At 39.2% G+C, this 25,150-nt stretch overlaps 1 protein-coding gene across 1 annotated transcript in view; it reads left to right on the forward strand.

Annotated features, from left to right (window-relative positions):
* Window positions 1-8,455: 8,455 nt before the first annotated feature.
* LOC101341538 (membrane-spanning 4-domains subfamily A member 4A-like) overlaps window positions 8,456-25,150 on the forward strand; it is a 26,477-nt gene continuing 9,782 nt past the window's right edge. Inside the window, exons 1-2 of the mRNA XM_023743190.1 lie at window positions 8,456-8,550; window positions 24,892-24,948. Coding sequence (XP_023598958.1) covers window positions 8,470-8,550; window positions 24,892-24,948 — 138 coding nt within the window. The 5' untranslated portion in view covers window positions 8,456-8,469. The remainder of the gene's footprint in view (window positions 8,551-24,891; window positions 24,949-25,150) is intronic.

Below are 25,150 nucleotides of genomic sequence, written 5' to 3' on the forward strand. Positions count from 1 at the left end.
TGCTGTTGTCATTTACAGATTAACCTCTCTGGTTCCCTGTTGTAATTCTTTTTGTTTTGCATAGTCCTTAAGAGTTCATTTCCTAGGTTGGTATCTGGCTAATACAATCATGTGTCCTATATTCAGCCTGTGGTCTGATGTTGTTTGTTCTCAGATTGAAGGATTCCCTTTATAAGTCTTGTAAGTTTGGTTTGGTTTCTACATAGTCCCTTTATTTCTGTTTATCTGGAAATAACCTAATTTCACCATTATATTTGAATGACAGTTTTGAAGGACATATTATTCTTGGCTGGCAATCTTTTTCTTTCAAGGTTTTATATATGTCATCCCATTGCTGTCTTGCCTGCATGGTTTCTGCCGAATAATCCAAGCTTAGTCTTATTGTTTTTCCTCCGTATGTGACTTTTTGCTTTCTTTGAGCTGCTCTCAGGATTCTTTGTTTGTCTTTGGTTTTAGTGAGTGTGATTATGATATACCTTGGTGATTTTTTTTTGGGGGGGTCTATCCTATATGGGGTTCTTTGAGCTTCCTGGGTGGTCAACTTTTCATCTTTCATGATATTGGGGAAGTTTTCTGTCAGCAATTCTTCAATGATCCTCTCTGTGTGTTCTGTTTTCTCCCCCTGTTCTGGAACTCCGATCACTCTCAGATTTTTGCCTTTGATTGTATCCCACATAATTCTCAGGGTCTCTTCATTTTTCTTCATTCTTTTTTCTGATTTTTCCTCAGAGTTGTATCCAAGTGTTTGTCTTCAATTTCGCTGATCCTATCTTCCATCGTTTCAAACCTGCTCCTCAGCCCTTCTATGACACTGTCCATTTCTGAAATCTTTGTTTATCTTTTGGATTTCTAATTGTTGTTTTTGTATGATTTCTAGTTGTGAACTTATTTTAGCATTTTGTTCCTGTGTTATCTTCTTGAATTCTTCCAATTTTTTGTCTGTATTTTTCATGAATTTGTCTATTTTTTCCTCATTTTTGTCTGCTTTTTGCTTCAACTCTTGGATAGTTCTGAATATTAGAGATTTGAATTCCCTATCAGTTAGGCCTAGTGCCTTTTCTTCTACTGGAAGGTCATCTTGTGTTTTGTTTTGGATGCCTACTGGAGCCATCCTGTCCTGTTTTTGTAAATATTTTGATATTGTCTGCTGTCTTCAGGGCATTCAGTGGTTATTTTCCTGGTTTATTGATTGTAGATTTGTTTCGTCCTGATTTTCTGTTTTATTTGTTTGTGTCTGAGCAGGCAGGCTATGCATTCTTTGTTGTTTGCTCATCTGTGGGCATGATAATTTTCACCTCCTTCTCCAATGGGCAGGGTCACTCACTCAGGTATGGTACAGTAGGGTGGTTCCACCTGAAGGGGAGTTGCTGGGTTGGGTTGTTTGTGGCACAAACCAGGGCTGACAGTGCAGACCAGGAATCAGTGCAGGGCAGGTTCCAGTAGGCTGTGCCTGTGCTGCTTGGGAATGTGATGTTCAGTGCACAGTGCAGGTAGGCAGGAAGGAGGGGTAAGATTGTGATGTGTGGAGCTAATATGGGTATGGGAAATCTGAGAGAGAGGAGAGAGGAACTGTAGCCAAAAACATACACACAAACAAAAAAGAGTGCTAAGGGAGCTTCTACTGGACTGGAGAGATGAGAGACTGAGCAAAGAGGAAAAACAAAAATGAAAAAAAATGGTAAAAGAAAAAAATGAATAAATTGAGAAACTGGAAATGAAGAAAGGCAAAAAGGAAATAAGAGAGAGAAAAACAAAACAAAGAAACAAAACAAAACAACAAAAACAACAACAAAAAACAAGAAAAAAGAAATGCCCCCAAGGAAGTCCTTGTGCATCTGTGCAGAGTAAGGGAGTAGCTTCCAAGCTGTGTGGTACTGCTTGACTAGAAGGGGCTCTCAAGCCAAGAAAAGAAAAAGAAAACAAACAAACAATTCAAAACAGAACAAATCAGAGAAAACAAACAAAGAATCCCTAGGGGTCCTATCAGCATGGCAGCACCAGCTAAGAAGCAGTTTCACAGTCAAGCGGTGTTTCACAGCCTTTCAGAAAGAAACAAAAATTGTGCACGGTGGCAGATATTTGAAAGAAATGAGGGGGAGGTGGTGAGAGGTAAGGAAGAAATCTAAAGAAGGGGAAGAAAGCAACACCAGCAGCCAACAAAAGGCACTCAGGGAGCCAGCCAATGTGGGCGGGTGGAATCCAAGTGACACCGGGGTGCTTCCCAGCCAAGAAACTGTGGCTGCAGGAAGTAGAGGAGGCCAAGTGGGGGTGAAGAAGGGTCGGGGGTGGGAAAGCCTATATGGCTGGTTACCAGTTGTTCTGTCTTCTGCTGGAAGCTCTGTGAAGCTGCTTTCTTGTACCCCCTGTTCACTGATCTCTGATAGGAGCCCAAGTTGGTGGATCCCTGCTGCAGCAGCTGATAGGGGAGCTCTGCATGTATCTCTCCTTGCTCTCTGTTCTCCATCAGTTTCTTATTCCATTTGGTGCTTGGCTGAGTTCTTTATCTCTTCGTTTGAAGCATAGGGTTTCAGGATTAATGTGTGACTCTGTTTGAATTAGTTTTTCTGATCTTTGCTGAGGAGGAATGGCATGATGCTTCTGACTATAGTGCTCTGTTGCCCGCAAGTCTGAAAGATTGTTTCTTTTTGTATGTAAACCTTTTCATGAGTTTTTATAGTAGTGGTCTCATACAATGTTTGTCCTTTTGTGATTGACTTATTTCACTCAGCATAATGCCCTCCAGATTCATCCACGTTGTGAGATGCTTCTCAGGTTCATCAATGTCGTTTATCATTGAGTAGTATTCCATTGTGTGAATATACCATAATTTGTTTATCCATTCATCTGTTGATGGGCATCTAGGTTGTTTCCATCTTGTTGCTATTATGAACAAAGCTGCAATGAACATGAGTGTGCATATGTCTATGCGTGTGATGGTTCTTATTTCTCTAGGATGTATTCCTAGGAGTAGGATTGCTGGAGCATATGGTATTTCTATTTTTAGCTCTCTTAGGAAGCACCATATCATTTTCCATAATGGTTGTACCATTTTTCTTTCCCACCTGCAGTGCATGAGTTCCAGTCTGCCCACAGCCTCTCCAGCATTTCTTGTTTTCTGTTTTTTTGATTCGTGCCAGTAATGCCAGTGTGAGAAGGTATCTCATTGTGGCTTTGATTTGCATTTCCCCAGTGGCTAGTGATCCAGAGTATTTCCTCACGTGTGTTAGCCGCTTGAGTGTCTTCTTTGGTGAAATGTTTGATCATTTCCTTTGCCCTTTTTTTAATTGGATTATTTGTCTTTTTGTGGTAGAGGTGTTGGATTTTACTGTAGATTTTAGAGATTAGACCTTTGTTGGCTTTGTAATAGCCAAATTTTTTTTCCCAGTCTGTAGGTTCTCTTTTTACATTTCTAGTGAAATCTTTTGATGAGCGTAAGTGTTTAATTTTTAGAAGATCCCAGTTATCTTCTGGAGATTGTATGTTATTAGTTTGGTTTGTATCCTGTTACTGCCATGTATTAGGGTCTCTAGTGTTGATCCAATTTTTTCTTCTGTGACTTTTATAGTTTTTGGTTTTAGACTTAGGTCTTTGATCCATTTTGAATTATTTTTTTATGTATGGTGTGAGGTATGGGTCTTGTCTCATTTTTTTGCAGATGGACATCCGATTTTGCCAGCATCATTTGTTAAAAAGACTGTCTGTTCCCCATTTGATGGACTTTGGGTCCTTCTCGAAGATCAGGTGACTGTAGGTCGATATATTTACTTCTGGGTTCTCAATTCTGTTCCATTGGTCAATTCTGTTATTGTACCAGTACCAGGCTGTTTTCACAACCAAGCTGTATAGTAGGTTCTGAGGTCAGGCAGTGTGAGTCTTCCTACTTTATTCTTCTTCTTCAATAATGCTTTACTTATCCGAGGCCTCTTCCCTTTCTATATAAAGTTAATGATTATTTTTTCCATCTATTTAAAGAATATTGTTGGTATTTGGGTCAGGATCGCATTGTGTTTGTAGATTGCTTTGGGTACAATTGTCATTTTCACAACGTTGAGTCTACCTTTCCATGAGCATGGTATGTTTTCCCATTTATGTAGATCCCTTTGGGTTTCTTGCATTAGTGTTTTGTAGTTTTCTTTGTATATGTTTTTACATCCCTAGTTAGATTTATTCCTAAGCATTTTATTTTATTTTTTTGCAGGCTGTTATAAACAGTATTGCTTTTCTGATTTCCTTTTTGTTGTTCTCTTTGTTGGTGTATAGGAATCCAACTGATTTTTGTGTGTTTATCTTGTATCCTGCTACTCTACTGAATCTTTCTATTAGTTCCAGTAGTTTTCTTGTGGAGTCTTTTGGGTTTTCCATATATAGTATCATATTATCTGCAGATAGGGACAGTTTTATTTCTTCATTACCAACTTGGATGCCCTTTATGTCTTTTTCTTGCCTTATTGCTCTGGCTAGGACTTCCAGCACAATGTTAAATAGGAGTGATGATAAAGGGCATCCTTGTCTTGTTCCTGTTCTCAAGGGGAATGTTTTCAGCTTCTCTCCATTTAGAATGATGCTGGCTGTTGGTTTTGCATAGATACCCATCCTTATGTTGAGTAATTTCCCTTTTGTACCTATTTTATTGAGAGTCTTTATCAGGAATTGGTGTTAGACTTTGTTTAATGCCTTTTCTGGATCGTTTGAGATGATCATGTGATGTTTGCCTTTATTTTATTTATGTGGTGTGTTAAGTTGATTGATTTTCTAATGTTGAACCATCCTTGAATACCTGGTATGAATTCTACCTGGTCATGGTGTATTATTTTTTTGATACGATGCTGAATTTTATTGGCTGGAATTTTGTTGAGAATTTTTGCGTCTATATTCATGAAAGATATTGGTCTGTAATTTTCTTTTTTTGTGTATGGTGTTTTTGCCTGGTTTTGGTATCAGGGAACCCAGACTTCTTGATTCCTGTCTGGACCTTTTCCTACCCCAGGAAAAAGTGTCCTAGGTCACTGTTTCTACATCACAATCATCGATGTCCAAAAACCACGGAGATTCAAGCTTCCATATGGACCTTTATTTTATAAATTTCCAAAGAAGGAGAAGCTGGATCTTTGGACAATACTCCTCATGATGATTCTTTGGCAATTATGACCCATGAGGGGAATGATGATATAAAAATGAAGAAGCAAAAGGATGTTGGCAGTGGTGAACTGCAAGTATTTTGGAACTATTAGAAGAAGAGCAAGGGATGTTTTAGTTTTCCGACCTCTGTTCCGGGGGAAAAACACTAGCTGTGAATAGCATGATAGCTGTCACAGAAAGTGTGACAAGACTAGTATTCAGATTATTTCCTAATCTGGAAGAAATGTCCCTCATATCCATCCAATATTCTCTACTGTTTTGGTGTCCTTGGTAGTTGAATATACGGAAGTTGATCCCTGAAGAGTAAACACAAATTTTGGTCCTTTCGGAATTTACCTGCCTAGGTAATTATCATATCGATTTCTGTGGTGTAATGGATTTGTTATTAGCTGCTGTCAAGTCACTCTGATTCATGGAGACCACATATGTATCGTGGTGTGAAGGTTGTTGTTTTTGTGTTCTGTTGAGTTGATTCTGACTCATAGAGACCCTATATGACGGAGTAGGACTGCCTTTTAGGGTTTCCTAGGCAGTTATATGAACTCAAGGTCAGAGATCCTTGGGTAAACAGAGCACTAGCACTGAGTGATGAGAATCTGACCAATATTACCCCAGAAATATAGCAAGACCATAGAGCTACTTTGAAGCAAACATTGGATATAATATCTCTGTCCTGGGGGAAGTTCAAAGTCTTACTGGAGAGACACCAAATATAGAAAAAGACCACTAGGGGTATTTGATAAGACAGGCCTTACAATTCCTAAATCTTTGGTCTGAAGCTATGTCTGAGAGTAGAACGTAGTGGTTCCTTTACATTAGAGAGTAATAAGTTCATATATAACAATTTTGGCTTCTAGGGTCTCAGAGAGAAGTAACAGATTGCTTAAACCACTGTCATCGTCATAGATTAAGCCATTTGTGAGAAGTTGAGGAGGTGGGGAGTTGTGTCTGAGAGAAGGCAGAGCGTATGTAATAATGCCAGTGAATGAGAAGGACCAAATGCTGAGGTGGGTTTTTGTTGCAGGGCAACCATGGAAGGGGTAGAACATTTCTAGCAATAGGTTCAACCAGTGCAAATGCCTCAGTATAGGAAAGAGATTGCTGATTTGGAAGAACTGAAATAAGTCAAGTCTATTTGGGCTTTGAAAATAAAAAGGAGAGAGATTCAAGGTAAGTTTAGGGTAATAGATGTGGGATAAGTAGCGGAGTTTCTTCTCTCAACCACCTTAAAGATTTTAACCTTATGCTAAGAGCAGTGAAATGCCATTGGAGGATTAATGAGGGAAACACTATTGTCAGGAGCCCTGGGCACAAGTGGTTAAGCACTTGGCTGCTAACCGAAAGGCTGACGATTTGAACCCACAAGCTGCTCCATGGGAGAAAGATGTGGCAGTCAGCTTCCTTAAAGCTTTATAGTGTTGGAAACCCTATGGGGTTATTCTACTCGGCCCTTTGAGTCAAATGTACAGTTACCTACTTTACTAACCGGCTTTTCATCAGAGCAGAGACTGCAAGAGAAAAAGGAGAGCTCCCTGGTCTGGCTTTGCCTAGTTGTGTTTAGCTTATTCCATGCAAGCAGGAAGCAGACGACACCCCTGACTGTTTTGAAAAATCTTTGAAACAAATTGCAAAAGAAAGACTTAACCACTGTCCACACAGCAAAATGAATATCATGCTTTACTGATCATATAATCCCCTCCTTCCTCACTCCCCAAAACAAGAGCAAATCAGGGATGTTGGAAATGAATTCCCTCTTTAACATTTTGTGAAATGTCCTAACAAATTTTTAATTTAGTGAAGGAATGCAGACCAGAGATTGTCTTATAGAGGAACCTGCCTCAAAGTGCCGCTCTCCTGTCATCTCCTGGACCTTGTTCTGAATTATGTTTCTTATTGTAGCACCTTTTCTGCTGCCATGACAACCCTGCAGGAACTGCAACAGACCACACCAGGGGCTGGGCCTGGTGTACCCCAGATGGGAAAGCCTGCTACTCTACACTCATACATGTGGAAAGGGATGCCAGAGAAATTCTTGAAGGGGGAACCCAAGGTCCTTGGGGTAAGTCAGGTGCAGATCTGGGAGAAGACCAATGATGTTGTAAACTCAAAACTGATCAGACCTAATGACAAACACTCTCTCCTACAAGCCTCATATCACGTCAACTGATCTTCAGGACAGTGGTATTTGATGTTCAGGCCCTATCAATTGAAAAAAAAAAGGCAAAATACTCTGTTATATCATGCTTCTAATCCATGTGTTCGTCGATGAGAAATATATTTAACTTCCACATGGAAGAACAGCAAAAGAAAAGGCTGTGTGTGGACTAGCTGGTGTCCCCTCCACAGGCCTTCCTGAGACATGATGGCTGCCTATTATTGTTAGTATCTCTCTCTAGGTCATTTTCTCAGCCAGTTCTACTCTGTGGATGATGAAAACTCTTATAATCTCTCTGCATTTCCCCTCTGGAGTCTTAGGTGGATTTTCCTAACAGGAATGAAGGGTGTAAAGAAAGAAAGGTTAATGCTAGTGGAAGGACAGTGAATATAAAAGTATATCTGTAGCTCTGGCTTCCAAACACTGGGACAAAGTCATTGTGGACACTTTGAATCCTTTTGAGTGCCATGAGGCAACTGTACTCAAATGCCCCTATAAGTTTTGACCTCTGTCATCACAGTCATGGCCTCAGGTTCCAGACCACAAGAAAATATCATATTTGGTCTTTTCCTTCTTCCCGTATATGAGCTGTCTTTCCTTAAGGTCACTTATCCTTGCTAGAAGACTTTCTTCTAACTCTTGTGTCTCCCCTGTCTGGGCATGTGATAAAGGAGAGCAACAGTTGTCATAGGAGTAACATCCTGAGTACCAGTATAGTGTCTGAGCAGGTCCTGGAGCAGTCATTTTTTTTTAGTTTAAAATACCTGGGGCAAAGATAGATATCCCAAAAGATCATTTTTGTAAGTTGCTATATTCACAGTTCTGCCCTGGTGTTGCAGTGTTTAAGAGCCTTGTGCTGACCAAAGTGTTGACAGTTTGAATCCACCAGCCTGTCTTTGAAAATCCTATGAGGCAGTTCTACCCTGTCCTGTAGGGTTAACTTGATGGCAAAGAGTTTGGGTTTTTTGGTTTATATGGAGAAAAAAAGGAGACACGAGAATGTCAAGAACCACATTTAACTATTTCAAAAGATTGAGAAGAAGGGTAACTCAGTGATTGGAGAAAGGGTGGCTTGGGCACCATTTCTGTGGTGGATAATTGGTTTTTACTTTTGTCTTCATTTCTAGGTTGTCCAGATCCTGATTGGTTTGATGAACTTCAGCTTGGGAATAATAATGATGTGTGTCTCTTTGCCATTTAGTGTACTAAATCCCATTTCAGTATACCCTGGGTACCCAGTGTGGGGGTCAGTGATGGTGAGTAGAGTGCCTTCTAAATAATGGGAGACAGTATCCTAACTCTATCTACTTTGTAGTTCTATAACCTTGAGAAATATATCCAACCTCTCTCTGATTCATTTTTTTTCATATTTATACTGGTCATAATAATATAAACATACTAAAAGCTAGACAAATTAAATATTTAATATATATCAGTTACAATATTTTACAGCAGCATGTAATCAAAGACGCAACCCAGAATGGCTTAAATATTGAAAGTATTGATTATTTCAAAGTGAGAAGGTCAGTGGCAAGTGACTTCCTGGTTGGTCCTTGATTAGTAATGCAAGACCTCATCAAGGACTCCTGGCAGACCATTATAGACTTCTTGACTTAGTTCAGTGTTCAAAAATGTTTTACAGGCATATTCCCAAACCAACTATGGGCAATGGGGATAGATTTGCCATTAATGATTTAGACTAATCATGACTCACCTCTGCACCTGGGGAGGGTTCAGTCTGTCTTGAAGTTCATGGGGTACTAAACAAAATGATGGTTTTGTTAGCAGGGAAGAGGAAGGAAGGTGGCTGTTTTGCAGTTTATAATGTCTGATCCAATGACTACCAAATCTTAACAAATGGTTTAGGTTAACAATGAGACTTTTAGATCAGTTTTGTTTCATAAGTTTAATAAGAACTATAATTAAAATTAAGTTAAAAAAATAACTAAAATTAAAATTTAAGAAAATTTAAAAAGGTCCCCCCCCAGAAAAACCACACAAAAATGTTGTCTGAAAATTGAGAGTATAAATGAGAATATCCCTATTAAAATTAACATTATAAGTATCCTGCTTTTGCTTGCTTCATGGAATATTTCTTCTGCTAGTTTCAGTTATTCCTTCTTCAACCTTATTTCCAAATCCTACCTGTAAAGTGCCTTCTTTCTCTCCCTTACAAGGTACAAATACCAATACCAAGAGCCAATGAAAAATTTCTCTTCTGGTCCCTTTAGTTTCCAGTACAGCTGTTATCAGAATCCCATCAAAATATTCCCATGTTAGTCTATTTGTTCAAGTTTTCTTTTAGTTTTATATACATGATATTCTACATTTCTTCTTAAGTTTTTTCATCTAAAATACTGTATAATTTTTTTTTGCTACGGTAAATGAGGTACTTTTATTCAGTCCTGTCTTCAGACGTACACACATACAGAGACACATGAACACACAAGCACACACATATTTATAATACGTATATATAATTTATGGAAACCCTGGTGGTGTAGTGGTTAAAAACCTCTGCTGCTAACGAAAAGGTCGGGAGTTCTAATCCACCAGGTGCTCCTTGGAAACCTTATGGGGCAGTTCTACTCTGTCATATAGGGTTGCTATGAGTTGGACTTCACGGCATCAGGTTTGGTTTTGGTTTTATATATATTTCCTATTTGTAATGTTGTTCCCATCTTCCTTATTGAATTTTCTTATTTTTATAGTAGCTTCTGATTGATATTCTTGGATATTTCTAACATAACTCATATTTAAATAACATTAATTTTAACCATTTATTTCAAAATTTTAATATAATTGTATTGTTTAATATAATATACTCAGAACAGTTTACATAATAGTAGCCATCCTTTCTTGATTGTCACTTTAATGATAGGATTCTAGGGTTTTTCCATTAAATATGATAAAGACTTTTGGACTGAGATATTATATTATGTTATGGAAGATCCAACTCTTCATATGTTATCAATAAGTAGATTGAATTTTATTAAATGTCTTATCAACATATATAGCATCATTTTGTGAATTTTTTCCTTAAATCTATTAATTTTATAAATTATAATGTTATTTCAATATTTAAAATTTGTACATTTGAAGAAATACCTGATTCATGACATTTCATATGAAGGAGAATTCTTTCTGCTATTTTTTTCCAAAAGTAATTTAGTTTACATTAATCATTTCTATGTCTTGGTGTTATTAATTTGTTAAAGAAATTTTATGAAGCTACTTCATTAGATTGGTCCATTTTTGCTATTAAAATACAATTTTTGAAACTTTTGAAACCAAAGTGTCAAAGCAAACCTCAAAACTCAAGCAGTTGAATAGTCTAAGGCAGGGAGTCTATTGACTTGACCCTAGCAATTTTAGCCAAAAGGAAAAGAATCACCCAATTCTTGGAGTTAATTGAACTAGTATATTCTAATCATCTAATAAGGAATTTGAAATTTTTCTTTGCTACTCTTTCATTTACAAATTCTAATTAATATTTTAAAAGAGGTTAGTCTTTAGTGGTAGCCTGGCACTGTCTAGTTCTTCTGGTCTCAGACTAGAGGGGACTGTGGTTCATGTGGACCTTTAGTCCTTTGGACTAGTTGTTTCCTTGAGTCTTTGGTTTTCTTCACTCTTCTTTGCTCCTTATGGGGAGAGACCAGTAGTTGTATCTTAAACAGCCTCTCACAAGCTTTTAAGACCCTAGTCGTCACTCACCAAAATAGGATGTAGAACATTGCCCTTATGGATTATGTTATGCCAAAATAGAATGTAGAACATTGCCCTTATGGATTATGTTATGCCAATTGAGCTAGATGTCCCCTGAGACTATGGTCCCTAGCCCTCAAGCCCAGCACCTCAGTCCCCTCAGTTTGGTTATGGCTTAGAAGTTTTCATAACTATGCCTCCTGTGTGCTCTATTATATATACGGAGATATTTGCAACACATATGTAGAAATATTCACTCCCAAACCTATATATGCACGTGGGTGTACTCCTATGTGCTTTCCCCCATCTGTTCAGCTTACATATCTACTTATGTATGCAATCGTAAATTATTGTTTTTACTGTTGTTGCAAGATTGTATAGGTAATATTATTTACTGTTGTTTTCTTTTACTTATGTGTATGTCTCAGTGTCTTTCTTTGCCTTGCTCATGTTGTGCTAACTTTGCCCATCTTGTGTATTGTCTTTGCCTTCACCAAAGTAACACGTGTCTACTATCTAGCTAGTGATTTTATCACCCTCTGCCTCGCATCCTGGTAACCATCAAAGAATATTTCTTTCTGGGTGTAAACATTTTCTGGACATTTTTTAATAAATCTCATACAATACTTGTCCTTTTGTGATTAACTCAGCGTAATGCCTTCCAAATTCATCCATGTTGTGAGATGTTTTGCAGATTCATCACTGTTCTTTAATGTTGCATAGTATTGCATTGTGTGTATGAACCATACTTTGTCAATCCATTTATCTGTTGATGGGCACTTATGTTGTTTCCATCTTTTTGCTATTGTGAATAATGCTGCAGTGAACATGGGTGTGCATATATTTATTCTTGTCATGGCTCTGTTTCTCTAGGATATATATCTAGAAGTGGAATTGCTAAATCATATCGGTATTTCTATTTCTAGGTTTTTAAGGAAGTGCCATACCGTTTTCCTCAGAGGTTGTACCATTTTACATTCCAACCTGCAGTTCCAGTCTACGCACAGCCTTGCCAGCATATGCTTTTTTTGTTTGTTTGTTTGTTTTGATCACTGCCATTGTTGTTAGGGTAAAATGGTATCTCATTGTAGTTTTGATTTCCACCTCTCCAATGGCTAAAGATTGTGAGCATTTCTTCATGTATATGTTGGCCATCTTGATGTCTTCTTTGGTGAATTGTGTTGATGTCTTTTGCACATTTTTTAATTGGGTTTTTGTCTTTTTGTTGTTAGGTCTTGAAATTTTCTATAAACTTTAGAGATTAGCCCCTTGTCAGATATGTCATCGTCAAAATTTTTTCCCAGTCTGTTGTTGTTGTTAGTTGCCATTGAGTCGATTCTGACTCATTTCAACCCTATGTACAACAGAGCGAAACACTGCCTGGTTCTGCACCATCCTTGTAATCATTGTTATGCTTCAGCCCATTGTTGCAGGCACTGTGTCAGTCCATCTTTTTGAGGGTCTTCCTCTTTTTCACTGATCCTCTCCTTTACCAAGCATGATGTCCTTCTCCAGGGAATGGTCCCTTCTGATAACATGTCCAGAGTATGTGAGATGAAGTCCTACCATCATTGCCTGAAAGGAGCATTCTGGTTGTCTTAGTCATCTAGTGCTGGTGTAACAGAAATACCACAAGTGGATGGCTTTAACAAAGAGAAGTTTATTATCTCACAGTCCAGTAGGCTACGAGTCCAAATTCAAGGCATCAGCTCCAGGGCTTTCTTTCTCTATTGGCTCTGGAGGAAGTTCCTTGTGATGCATTAGTGTTCCCTAGGTCTGGGAGCATCTCAGCGCAGGAACCTCAGATCCCAAGGATGTGCTTTCTTCCTAGCACTCCTTTCTTGGCAGCATGAGGTTCCCATGTCTTTCTGCTTGCTTTTCTCTTTTATATCTCGTAAGATATTGGCTTAAGACACTATCTAATCTTGTAGACCTCATCAGTATAACTGCCGCTAATCCATCTTATTACATCACAGTGATAGAGTTTACAACACATAAAGAAATCACACCAGATTACAAAATGGTACACAATCATACAATACTAGGAATCATGACCCAGCCAAGTTGACAGATATTTTGGGGAGACACAATTCAATCCATGACACTGGTTGTACTTCTTTCAAGACAGATTTGTTCATTTTTCTAGCAGTTCATGATATATTTAATATTCTTCGCCAACACCATAATTCAAAGGCCTCAATTTTTCTTCGGGCTTCCTTATTCGTTATCTAGCTTTTGCATGCATATGAGGTGATTGAAAACCCCATGGCTGTGGTTGGGAGAACCTTAGTTCTTAAAGTGACATCTTTGCTGTTAAACATTTTAAAAAGGTCTTATGCAGCAGATTTGCCCAATACAATATCTCTTTGATTTCTTGACTGCTGCTTCCATGGGTGTTGATTGTGGATCCAAGTAAAATAAAATCCTTTACAACTTCAGTCTTTATCATGATGTTGCTTATTGGTCTAGTTGTGAGGATTTTTGTTTTCTTTACGTTGAGGTGTAACCCATATTGAAGGCTGTAATCCTTGATCTTCATCAGTTAGTGTTTCAAATTCTCTTCACTTTCAGTAAGCAAGGTTGTGTCATCTGCATAATGCAGGTTGTTAATGAGACTTCCTCCAATCCTGATGACCCGTTCTTCTTCATATAGTCCAGTTTCATGGACAATTTTGCTCAGCCTACAGATTGAATAAGTATAGTGAAAGGATACAACCCTGATGCTTACCTTTCCCTACTTGAAACCACGCAGTATCCCCTTGTTCTGTTTGAACGAGCACCTCTTGGTTTATGTACAGGTTCCTCAAGAGAATAATTAAGTGTTCTGGAATTCCCATTCTTCACAATGTTATTCATAATTTGTCATGCTCCACACATTCAAATGCCTTTGCATAGTCAATAATACACAGGTAAACATCTTTCTAGTATTCTCTGCTTTCAGCCATGATCCATCTGACATCAGCAATGATATTCCTCATTTAAGTCCTCTTCTGAATCTGGCTTGAATTTCTGGCAGTACCTTGTTGTCTTAGGCTGGGTTCTCTACAGAATCAGGAAAGTGTATAAGTATATATATATAGAGATTTATATCAAGGAAATGGCTTACAGGGTTGTAGAGGCTGGAATGCCCCAAGTCCATGGGTCAGGGTAGAGGCTTCTCCTGATTCATGTAGCTTCAGGAGCTGGCAAACCTAAGACTGGCAGGTCAGAGAACAGGGTTTTTGCTCACAGGCTGCAAAGATCGAAGATTGAGGAATCCAAGGATTGCTAGGCAAGACACATGTAAGCTGCTAGCTCAGGTGCTAAGAACTGGAGATTGGATGAACAGGAGCCAGATGCAGGATCCAGAATGAGCAAAAGCCCATAAACCTTGCCACAATGTCCACTTATATTCAATGCAGGCCATACATCCAAGGACACTCCCTTTCAACTGATTGGTTACTCACAGCAGATCCTATGATGGAGGTGATCACATTATATCAAATTTCATCATGGAAGTGATCACAACATCTTATGACTGCCAAACCACTGAGAATCATGGCCCAGCCACGTTGACACACAACCTGAATCATCATGGTCCATCCCTTGTCAACTTGGCACCTGCACACGTCTTAAACCTTACATAATCTCCAAATAAAGACAATTATAAATTCATACTTGCACCTAACATGATAAAATGAATACACATACAACTGAAACTGCACTAGCTCTGTTTACATCTTATATTTTATAAGTGAAGAAAACAAAAATATTTGATGCTCACATACAAAGCAGAAATACTCATAACAATTACAGTCCACATTTCTGAAACTGGTCACATGGTTGTAATTGGTATTTAGAACTACCTTCTTCTACCACCCTTTCAGTATTTCCTTTGCCCTCAGCAAGCACCTCAGCTGGTCGTGGTTCTTTGCCTGGTAGTGTGACCCAACCTTCATTAATGAAGGATCCAGGCCATTAGTAGTCATCTTGGAATTGGGTTGCTGTAGTTTTCCATTGACTTTAATCAGAGGACATGATAGTACTAAGAGACACCCTAAGGGATCTGCTGCATTCCAGACATACTCTTTTTTACCTCCATTATGTAATATCAACCTGATTTCCTCTTGGTAACCAGGATCAATCACACCAGCCAGTATGGTAACTCCTTTCTTTGCCTGTTGATCCAGAAGCATAGGAGCCCAAAGTGGCCAGGGGGCATTCGTAGCTTCCAGTTCAGTGGAATCAGTGATGTGTCTCCAGGTGACAGCATTCCTCCCTTTGAAACTCAGACCTCTAGACACGCAGAGCATAAAATTGCAGGGACAGGAAGCAAAAATCTTGTAAGTGGGTCAGTAGGGGTAACAGTTAGTGGTGCCACTCCCATTTAAAGCCCTTCATTCTTGGACCCATGAATTCTAGCTCTGGGAGAAACAGCCCCATGTATTCGGCACTGGTTTAGAGCATATACAGCCTCCTGGAGAACATTGCCCCAACCCTGCAAGGTATTGCCACCTAGCTGGTACCATAATTGTGTCTTTAGAAGGCCATTCCATCATTCTATCAAGCCAGCTGCTTCAGGGTGATGAGGAACATGCTCAGACCAGTGAATTCCATGAGCATGGGCTCATTGCCACACCTCATTTATTGTGAAGTCAGTCCCTTGATCCTGGGCAATGCTGTGTGGGATACCATGACGGTGGATAAGGCATTCTGTAAGTCAACAGATGGTAGCTTTGGCAGAAGCATTGCATACAGAGAAGGCAAATCCACACCCAGAGTGTCTATTCCAATAAGAACAAAATGCTGCCTTTTCCATGATGGAAGTGGTCCAATGTAATGAACTCTCCACCAAGTTGCTGGCTGATCACCTCAAGGGATGGTGTCATATCAAGGACTCAGAGTTGGTTTCTGCTGCAGGCAGATTGGGCACTCAGCAGTGGCTGAGCCGTATGTAAGCTCTATTCATGCCACCGTGGCCTCTTTGTTCATGAGCCTATTGAGCAATGAGTGGAGTAGCTGTGGAAAGAGGATGAGTGGTTTCCACAGAACGTGTCATACTATCCATTCAATTGTTAAAATCCTCCTTTGCTGAGGTCACGCTTTGGTAAGCATTCACATGAAACACAAATATCTTCACTTTTTTGGCCCATTCAGAGAGGTCTACCCATATACCTCCTCCCCATACCTCCTTGTCTCCAATTTTCCAATCATCTTCCTTCCAAGTCCCTGGCCATCCAGCCAAACCATTGGCCACAGCCAAGGGATCAGTATACAGTCGCATATCTGGCCATTTCTCTTTCTAAGCAATGTGAACAACCAGGTGCACTGCTCGAAGTTCTGCCCATTGAGAGAATTTCCCTTCACCACTGTCCCTCAGAAAGGGGCCATAGTGTTGCCGATATCCACTATTGAGTGGTAACTGCATATTGCACAGAACCATCTGCAAACCAGGCAGTTTTCTCTTCTTCGATCAGCTGATCTTAAGGAACTCCCCATAAGGTCATAAGTGCAGACTGGGAGATGGAAGATAATGTGACAGTAGTGGAGACCATGGGCATTTGGGCTACTTCCTCATGCAACTTACTTGTGCCTTCAGCTCCTGCTCGGGCCCAATCTAGTATATACCACTTCCATTTAATGATGGAGTGCTGCTGTGCACGTCCAACTTTATGACTTTGTGGGTCAGACAACACCCAGTTGATGATGGGCTGCTCAGGCCTCCTGGTGACTTGGTGGCCCATTGTTAAGTGTTCAGTCTGTACTAAGGCCCAGTAATAAGCCAAAAGCTTTTTCTCAAAAAGAGACTAGTTATCTGCAGAGGAAGGCAGGGCTTTACTCCAAAATCCTAAGGGTCTGCACTGTGATTCACCACTAGGGGACTGCCAAAGACTCCAAACAGCATCTTTATTTGCCACAGACATTTCAAGTACCATTGGATCAACCAGATCATATGGCCGAAGTGGCAGAGCAGCTTGCACAGCAGTCTGAACCTGTTGCAGAGCCTTCTCTTGTTCTGGGCCCCACTGAAAACTAGCAGCTTTTTGAGTCACTTGATAAATAGGCTGGAGTAGTACACTCAAATGAAGAATATGTTACCTCCTAAATCCAAAGAGGCCCACTAGGTGTTGTGCCTCCTTTTGAGTTGTGGGAGGAGCCAGATGCAATAACTTTTCCTTTAGTTTAGAAGGAATATCTCAACATGCTCCACACCACTTGGTCCCTAGAAATTTCACTGAAGTGGAAGGTGCCTGAATTTTTGTGGGATTAATTTCCCACCCTCTAGCACACAAATGTTTTTACCAATAAGTCCAGAGTCATTGACACTTCTTCCTTACAAGGTCCAGTCAGCATAATGTCATCAGTGTAATGGACCAGTGTGATGTCTTGTGGAAGGGAAAGGCAATCAAGTCCCCTGCAGACTAAATTATGACATACAGCTCGCAAGTTTATGTAGCTCTGAAGTAGGCAACTGAAGGTGTATTGCTGGCCTTGCCAGCTCATGGGAAACTGCTTCTGTTGGTCCTTTGAAATAGGTATGGAAAAAAAGGCATTATCTAGATCAATAGCTGCATATCAGGTGCCAAGAGATGTATTAATTTGCTCTAGCAATGAAACCGCATCCAGAACAGTAGCTGCAATTGCAGTCACCACATAGTTAAGTTTTCAATGATCCGCTATCATTCTCCAAGATCCATCTGTTTTTGCACAGGCCAAATAGGCAACTTGAGTGGAGATGTGGTGGGAATTACCACCCCTGCATCCTTCAAGTCCTTGATGGTGGCAGTAATCTCCACAATCCCTCCAGGAATGTAATATTGCTTTTGGTTTACTATTTTTCTAAGTAGGGGCAGTTCTAATGACTTCCACTTGGCTTTTCCTACCATAATATCCCTTATTCCATTTGTCAAGGATCCACTGTGGTGTTTCTGCCAGTTGCAGAATGTATCTATTCCAATTATGCACTTCTAAACTGGGAAAATCACTACAGGATGAGTTTAAGGCCATACCAGACCTAATGTGAGTTGGACATGAGCTAAGACTCCATTAATAACCTCACGTCCATATGACCCCACTCTGACTGGTGGGCAACAGTGATGCTTTGAGTCACCTGGAATTAGTGTCAGTTCAGAGCCAGTACCAGCAATTCCTGAAAAGTCTGATTATTTCCTTTTCCCCAATGAACAGTCACTCTAGTAAAAGGCCGTAGATGCCTTTGGGGAAGGCTGGGAGAAAGATTAACAGTATAAGTTTTTGACAGTATGTTGGAGCCCTTCCTCAAGGGGTTCCAGCCTCCCCTTCATTCAAGGGGTTATGGTCCTTTAAATTTGCTCAAGTCTGGAAATTGATTGAGGGGCATTGACTCTCTATTCTGGTGATTTGAGTTAGATTGCTGTTCACTTGACCTAGAATTCATCTGCGTGTACAGATCAAGTAAATATTTAGTAGATTTCCTATCTATTTCATCCCTAGGGACACCATGACTAAGAAGCCAATGCCATAAATCCAGAAGAGTCAGATTATTCTGATTACTCCTTTGACTCAGCTGTGCATTATGGTAACCATGCCTACCTTGTCTTTGTGGATTGAGTGCAGCCGCTTGGCCCTAACACCCGGGCTCTAATCAGCCCTATTGTTCTTAGGTGTCTTAATTCAATTAGGGCAATTCCCTCTGTCAAATATGACTTACATAAAATAGCAATCACAGCAGTCTTCAAGGATGTTGGGGCTCCCTTCACAAATTTGTTCCTCACTGTTGTGTTAAAATGTGTGTCCTCTGGGCACTCCATATGTGGGTCGGTGTGTCTACCCTGATAAATCCACTCTAGAATGCCAATTTCCCTAAGCTTTTGGATACATTCTTCTACATTACACCAAGACAGTCTCTGGTATTTCAACTTGATTTAGTGCAGGCCACTGTGTAATTCATGCATCAGTTACCCAAACAAATAAACTATTAGATCCTTTCCCAACTTCCTGAGCTGCAACATTGCATGAAGAATCTGTGCTTAGTGAGCCCATATCAATAAACTCAGACTGACCCATCTTTATGTTCCTTGAACCATTATACCACACTCTTAATAGCCACTCCCACACATATTCCCCAGGTTTCTGTTTGTACATATTAGAAAAGTCAATCAGTTATTTTTGAGTGTAGTGTACCTCCTCCTGGGTCATATTTTGTACTTCACCTTTTGGAGTTTGCTGGGACTTATGTCTAGTTGTAAGTCTAGAAGCCAAAATTGGTGATGGGGAAGTGTTTTGAGAATATTCAGCATTGTCTTGTAAAGCATCCGCTTCAGGCAATGCCCCAGACAATGACTCAGACAAAGGCTCTTTAGACACAGCTGAGTTAATCTCATTAGATGGTGGTAGAGGACCTAATGGTTTTACTGGGGAGGGTGTTTCAGTAGGCAAAATGGAGGAATCTCTTCAGATGGGGGTGAGAGGGCTATTTTGTTGGCAAGCGTGATTCAATGGAATTTAGGGGCTCAGTGTCTCCAGCTTCCTGATTATATGCCCATATGTCCCCATCACAAGGTTCAGAATCCCATTTCTTCCCAATCAATGCCCTCAGTTTAATTTCAGACACCTCTTGACGTTGGCAGTTGAGTTGGCATTGTAGTTCAGCTACTCTTACAATAAGATTCTGGGTTTGGTTTTCGGCAATATCAGCCCTGTTACTACAAGAAATAAGGCTTTCTTTAAAAGCACAACTGAAAACTTTGAGGTCATTTATATGGCACTTGAGCTGTGACTCTGAAGCCCTGAACTCATCTCTTTCTTTCACCAGTTTGTCTAGTGAAAGTAGGAGCAACCAATCAGCTTCCTTATACTACTCATTATGACAAAATTGTAGAAAGGTATCACACATATATTCACCCAGAGCCTCACTTTCACCAAGTCTTATCTATTAGTGGTGATATTTTGTGTATTTGTATTGCCCCCTCACAGCATGGATAACAGTGCCCTCTTTACTCCCAGAAGCACAGTCATCAACATCTTTAAGACTAACCAGACTTAAGAACCAATTTCGACAATTCATCCATACAATTTTGTTTCTCTACAACCACTCTTGTTACCAAACATCTTAGGCTGGGTTCTCTAGAGAAGTAAAATCAGTAAAGCATTTAAGTATATATATATAGATTTATATCAAGGAAGAGACTCATGAGGTTGTAGAGGGAGGAATGTCCCAAATCCATAGGTCAGGATATAGGCTTCTCCTGATTCACATAGCTGCTCGGGGCTGGCGAACCCATGATTGCCAGGTTGGAGAGCAGGGTTCTTGCTTACAGGCTGCGAAGATTGAAGATCGACAAATCCTAAGATCTCCAGGCAAGACCTCAGGTAAGCTGCTAGCTCAAGTCCCAAGAACCAGAGGTCAGATGAACAGGAGCCAGCCGCAGGATCCAGAATGAGCAAAAGTCCATGAGCTTTGCCAGAATGTCCACTTATATTCAGTACAGGCCACCCACCCAAAGAAACTACCTTTCAGCTGATTGGTTACTCACAGCAGATCCCAGCATGGGGGTGATCACATTATATCAAATCTCATCATAGAAGTGATCACAACATCATACCACTGCCAAACCACTGAGAATCATGGTCCAGCCAAGTTAAAACACAACCTTTACCATCATACATATCGATGTACTTCTGCAAATGCTTTTGAATGATCTTCCTCAAAAGTTTACTTGTGCTTGATATTAATGATATTGTTTAATAATTTCCGTATTTCATTGGATCACCATTCTTTAGAATAGGCATAAATATGGATTTCTTGCAGTCAGTTGGCCAGGTAGCTGTCTTCCAAATTTCTTGGCATAGATGAGTGAGCAATTACAGCATTGTATCCACTTGTTGAAACATCTTAACTGGTATTCTGTCGATTCCTGGAGCTTTGTTTTTTGCTAATGTCTTCAGTGCAGCTTGGACTTCTTCCTTCAGTACATTGGTTTTTGATCATATGCTACCTCCTGAAATGATTGAACATCGATCAATTCTTTTTGGTAGACTGACTCTGTGTATTCCTTCCAGCTTCTTTTGAAGCTTCTTTTGTAGTTCAGTATTTTGCCCATGTTGCTGTTAGGTGCTGTTGAGTTAGTTCCGACTCATCGTGACCCTATGTATAACAGAATGAAACACCACCCAGTCCTGTGCCATCCTCACAATTGCTGTCATGCTTGAGCCCACTGCTGCAGCCAGTGTGTCAGTCCATATTGTTGAGGGTCTTTCTCTTTTTCACTGACCCTCTACTCTACGAAGAATGATGTCTTTTTGAGGACTGGTTCCTCCTTGTAATGTGTTCAAAGTATGTGAGATGAAGTTTTACCATCCTCGCTTCTAATGAGCTTTCTGGCTGTACTTCTTCCAACACAGATTTGTTCATTCTTCTGGTAGTCCATGGTATATTCAATGTTCGTCATCACACCATAATCCAAAGGCATCCACTCTTCTTTCATCTTTGCCCATAGATTCCTTCACTATTGCAACTCGAGGCTTGAATTTTTTCTTCAGTTCTTTCAGCTTGAGAAATGCTGAGCATATTCTTCCTTTTTGGTTTTCTAACTCCAGGTCTTTGTAGATTTTATTATAATGCTTTACTTGGTCTTCTCCAGCCACCCTTTGAAATCTTCTGTCTGCTCTTTTATTGTATCATTTCTTCTATTCACTTTAGTTAGTCAACATTAAAGATGAAGTTTCAAAGTCTCTTCTGACATCCATTTTGATCTTTTCTGTCTTTCCTGTCTTTTTAATGATCTCTTGCTTTCTTCATGTATGATGTCCTTGATGTCATTCCACAGCTCGTCTGGCATTTGGTCATTAGTGTTCAATGTGTCAAATCTATTCTTGAGATGATGGTCTCTAAATTCAACTGGTATATACTCAAGGTCATACTTTGGCTCTCGTGGACTTGTTCTAATTTTCTTTGACTTCAACTAGAACTTGCATATGAGCCATTGATGGTCTGTTCTTCAGTTGGCCCCTGGCCTTGTTCTGACTGATGATATTGAACTTTTCCATTGTATCTTCCTACAGATATAATCAATTTGTTTCCTGTGTATTCCATCCAGCGAGGTCCATATGTATAGTCTCTGTTCATGTTGGTGAAAAAGGGTATTTGTGATGAAGAAGTCGTTGGTCTTCCAAAATTCTATCATGTGATCTCTGGCATCGTTTTTATCACCAAGGCCATATTTTCCAGCTACCAATCCTTCTTATTTATTTCCAACTTTCGCATTCCAGTCACCGGTAATTATCAATACATCTTTATTGCACATTTGATCTAGTTCAGACTACAGAAGTAGGTAAAACTCTTTAATTTCTTCATCTTTGTCCTTAGAGTTTGGTGCATAAATTGAAATAATAGTCTTATTAACTGGTCTTCCTTATAGGCGTATGGATATTTTCATATCACTGACAGCATTGTACTTCAGGATAGATCTTGAAATATTCTTTTTGATAATGAATGCAATGCCATTCCTCTTCAATTTATCATCCCTGATAGGGAAGACCATATGATTATCTGATTCAAAATGTCCAATACCAGTCCATTTCAGTTCACTAATGCTTAGGATATCAATCTTTCTGCATTCTATTTCATTTTTGATGATTTCCAATTTTCCTAGGTTCACACTTCACAGATTCCATGTTCTTATTATTAGTCAATGTTTGTAGTTGTTTCTTGCCATTTGGAGTAGTGCCACATTAACAAATGAAGGTTCTGAAAGTTTGACTCCATTCACGTCATTACTGTTGACTCTACTTTCAGGAGGCTACTCTTCCTTGTAGTATTTTGAGTGTCTTCCAACCTAAGAGTCCATCTTATAGCACAATATCAGACAATCTTCCACTGCTACTCATTAGTTTTTCACTGGTTGATTTTTTTCAGAAGTAGACTTCCCGATCCTTCTTCCTAGTCTGTCTTTTTCTGGAAGCTCCACTGAAACCTGTCCACCATGGGCGACCCTGCTGGTATTTGAAAAGCTTCCAGCATCACAGCAACATGCAAGCCACCACAGTATGACAAACTGACAGAGACTCAGTCTGTATATTCTCCTTTTACTCTTTTGGAGAAGCCTTTTGATGTACATAAATATTTAATTTTTAGGAGGTCTCAGTTATCTAGTTTATTTCCTGTTGTTTTTCCATTATTAGTTAGGTTTGATAGTCTATTTATGCCACAAATTAGGGTCCCTAGGTTTCCTCCCATTTTTTTCCATGTTCTTTATAGTTTTAAGTGTCAGATTTAGATCTTTCATTCATCTTGAGTTAGTTTTTGTGTATGGTGTAAGGTATTGATTTTGTTTCATTTTTCTGCAAATGGTTATCCAGTTTTGCCAGCACCATTTGTTAAAAAGACTATCTGTTCTCCATTTAATGCATTTCAACTTCTTGTTGAAGATCAACTGTCCACAGGTTGATGCATTTACTTCTAGAATCTTTATTCTGTTCCAATGGTCTATGTGAGTGTTATTATGCTGTTTTGACTACTGTGACTCTATAGTAGGTGCTGAGATTGGGAAGTGTGAGTCCTCCTGCTTCGTTGTTCTTTAGTAATGCTTTACTTATCTGGTTCCTCTTTCTTTTCCGTATATAGTTGGTAATTATTTTTTACATCTCGTTAAAGAATATTGTTGGAATTTGTGTTGGAATTGCATTATATCTATAGATTACTTTGGGTATTATTGACATTTTCACTGTATTAATCTTCCCATTCATGAGCATGGTATATTTTTCCATTTATGTAGGTCTCTTTTGGTTTCTTGCAATAGTGTTTTGTAGTTTTCTTTGTATAAGTCTCTTATGTCCTTTGTTAAGTTTATGTCTAAATATTCTATATTATGGGGTGATATTGTAAATGATATCGTTTTCTTAATTTCCTTTTCAGAATTTTCTTTGTTAGTGTAGAGGAATCTGACTGATTTTTGCATGCTGATCTTATACCCTGACACTTTGCTGCGTCCATCTATTATTTCCAGCAGTTTTCTTGTAGAATCTCTGGGATTTTCTATGTATCAGGAAACCCTACCGACCCCACTGATTGGGATCACAACTGAGGGTCCTGGACAGAGTGAGAGAAAAGTGTAGAGCAAAATTCGAATGCATAAAAAAAAAAGACCAGACTTACTGGTCTGATAGAGACAGGAGGAACCCCTGAGACTATGGCCCCTAGATACCCTTCAAACTTGGAACTCAAACCACTCCTGGAGCTCACCTTTCATCCTAACAATAGGCAGATCTATAGAATGGCAATAACACAAGCGAGGAATGAGTTCCTCAAAACATTTAAATATAGGAGACTGAAAAGTTAGCATTTACTCAAAAACAAAGTTCAGAAGGAAGGATGAGGCAGAATATCTGGGTGCATGGAAATGGGGAACCCAGGGTGAAAGTGAGAAGAGCGCTGGCACCTTGAGAGGACTGCAGCCAATGATATGAAAAAATCTGTTTATAAATTGTTGATTGGGAAACTAATATGATCTGTAAACTTTCATCTAAACCACAATAAAATGTTCAAAAAGAAGAAGAAGAAGAAAAAAGAGAGATTATTCTTTAGTTTCTTCCTTTTTATTTTTTTAATATCTTGTTTAAATTTGATATCAATATTAGAGTTAACTCATATTAGGAATTTGGAAGCTTTCTTTGTATTTCAATGTTCTGGAAATATTTAAATACCATTGATATTAGCTATATTTGAAGGGCTTGATAAATTTCCCTTATTATTCCCTCTGGTAGAATTTCTCTGTTCTTTCTTGAGGAGGGGAGAATTATTTACAAAGTTTTATGTTTCTTCTAAGATAATTGGTCTGTTTATAATTTCTATTTAATTTAGGGATAAGTTTTGGTAAATTATAACTTCAAATATCTGCTTAAAGTTTTATCTTCATTTTTCTTTTTGTTACAAGTTTATTGTTTCAGGGTCCTTGTCAACTGCAGCAGGAAATAGAACTACACGAGGTCTGGTGAGTAATATTTCATCTTTCTTTTTTATACCAAAAAAGGAAGAATTAATGACACGTGATGGCCCCAGGTTTTGATTTTTTTTTTTATTGTACTTTAGATGAAGGTTTACAGAACAAATAGTTTCTCATTAAACAGTCAGTACACATATTGTTTTATGACATTGGTTAGCAACCCCACGACATGTCAACACTCTCCCTTCTC

The sequence above is a fragment of the Trichechus manatus genome, unplaced genomic scaffold (assembly GCF_000243295.1).
Source record: "Trichechus manatus latirostris isolate Lorelei unplaced genomic scaffold, TriManLat1.0 scaffold00240, whole genome shotgun sequence".
Classification (NCBI taxonomy): domain Eukaryota; kingdom Metazoa; phylum Chordata; class Mammalia; order Sirenia; family Trichechidae; genus Trichechus; species Trichechus manatus.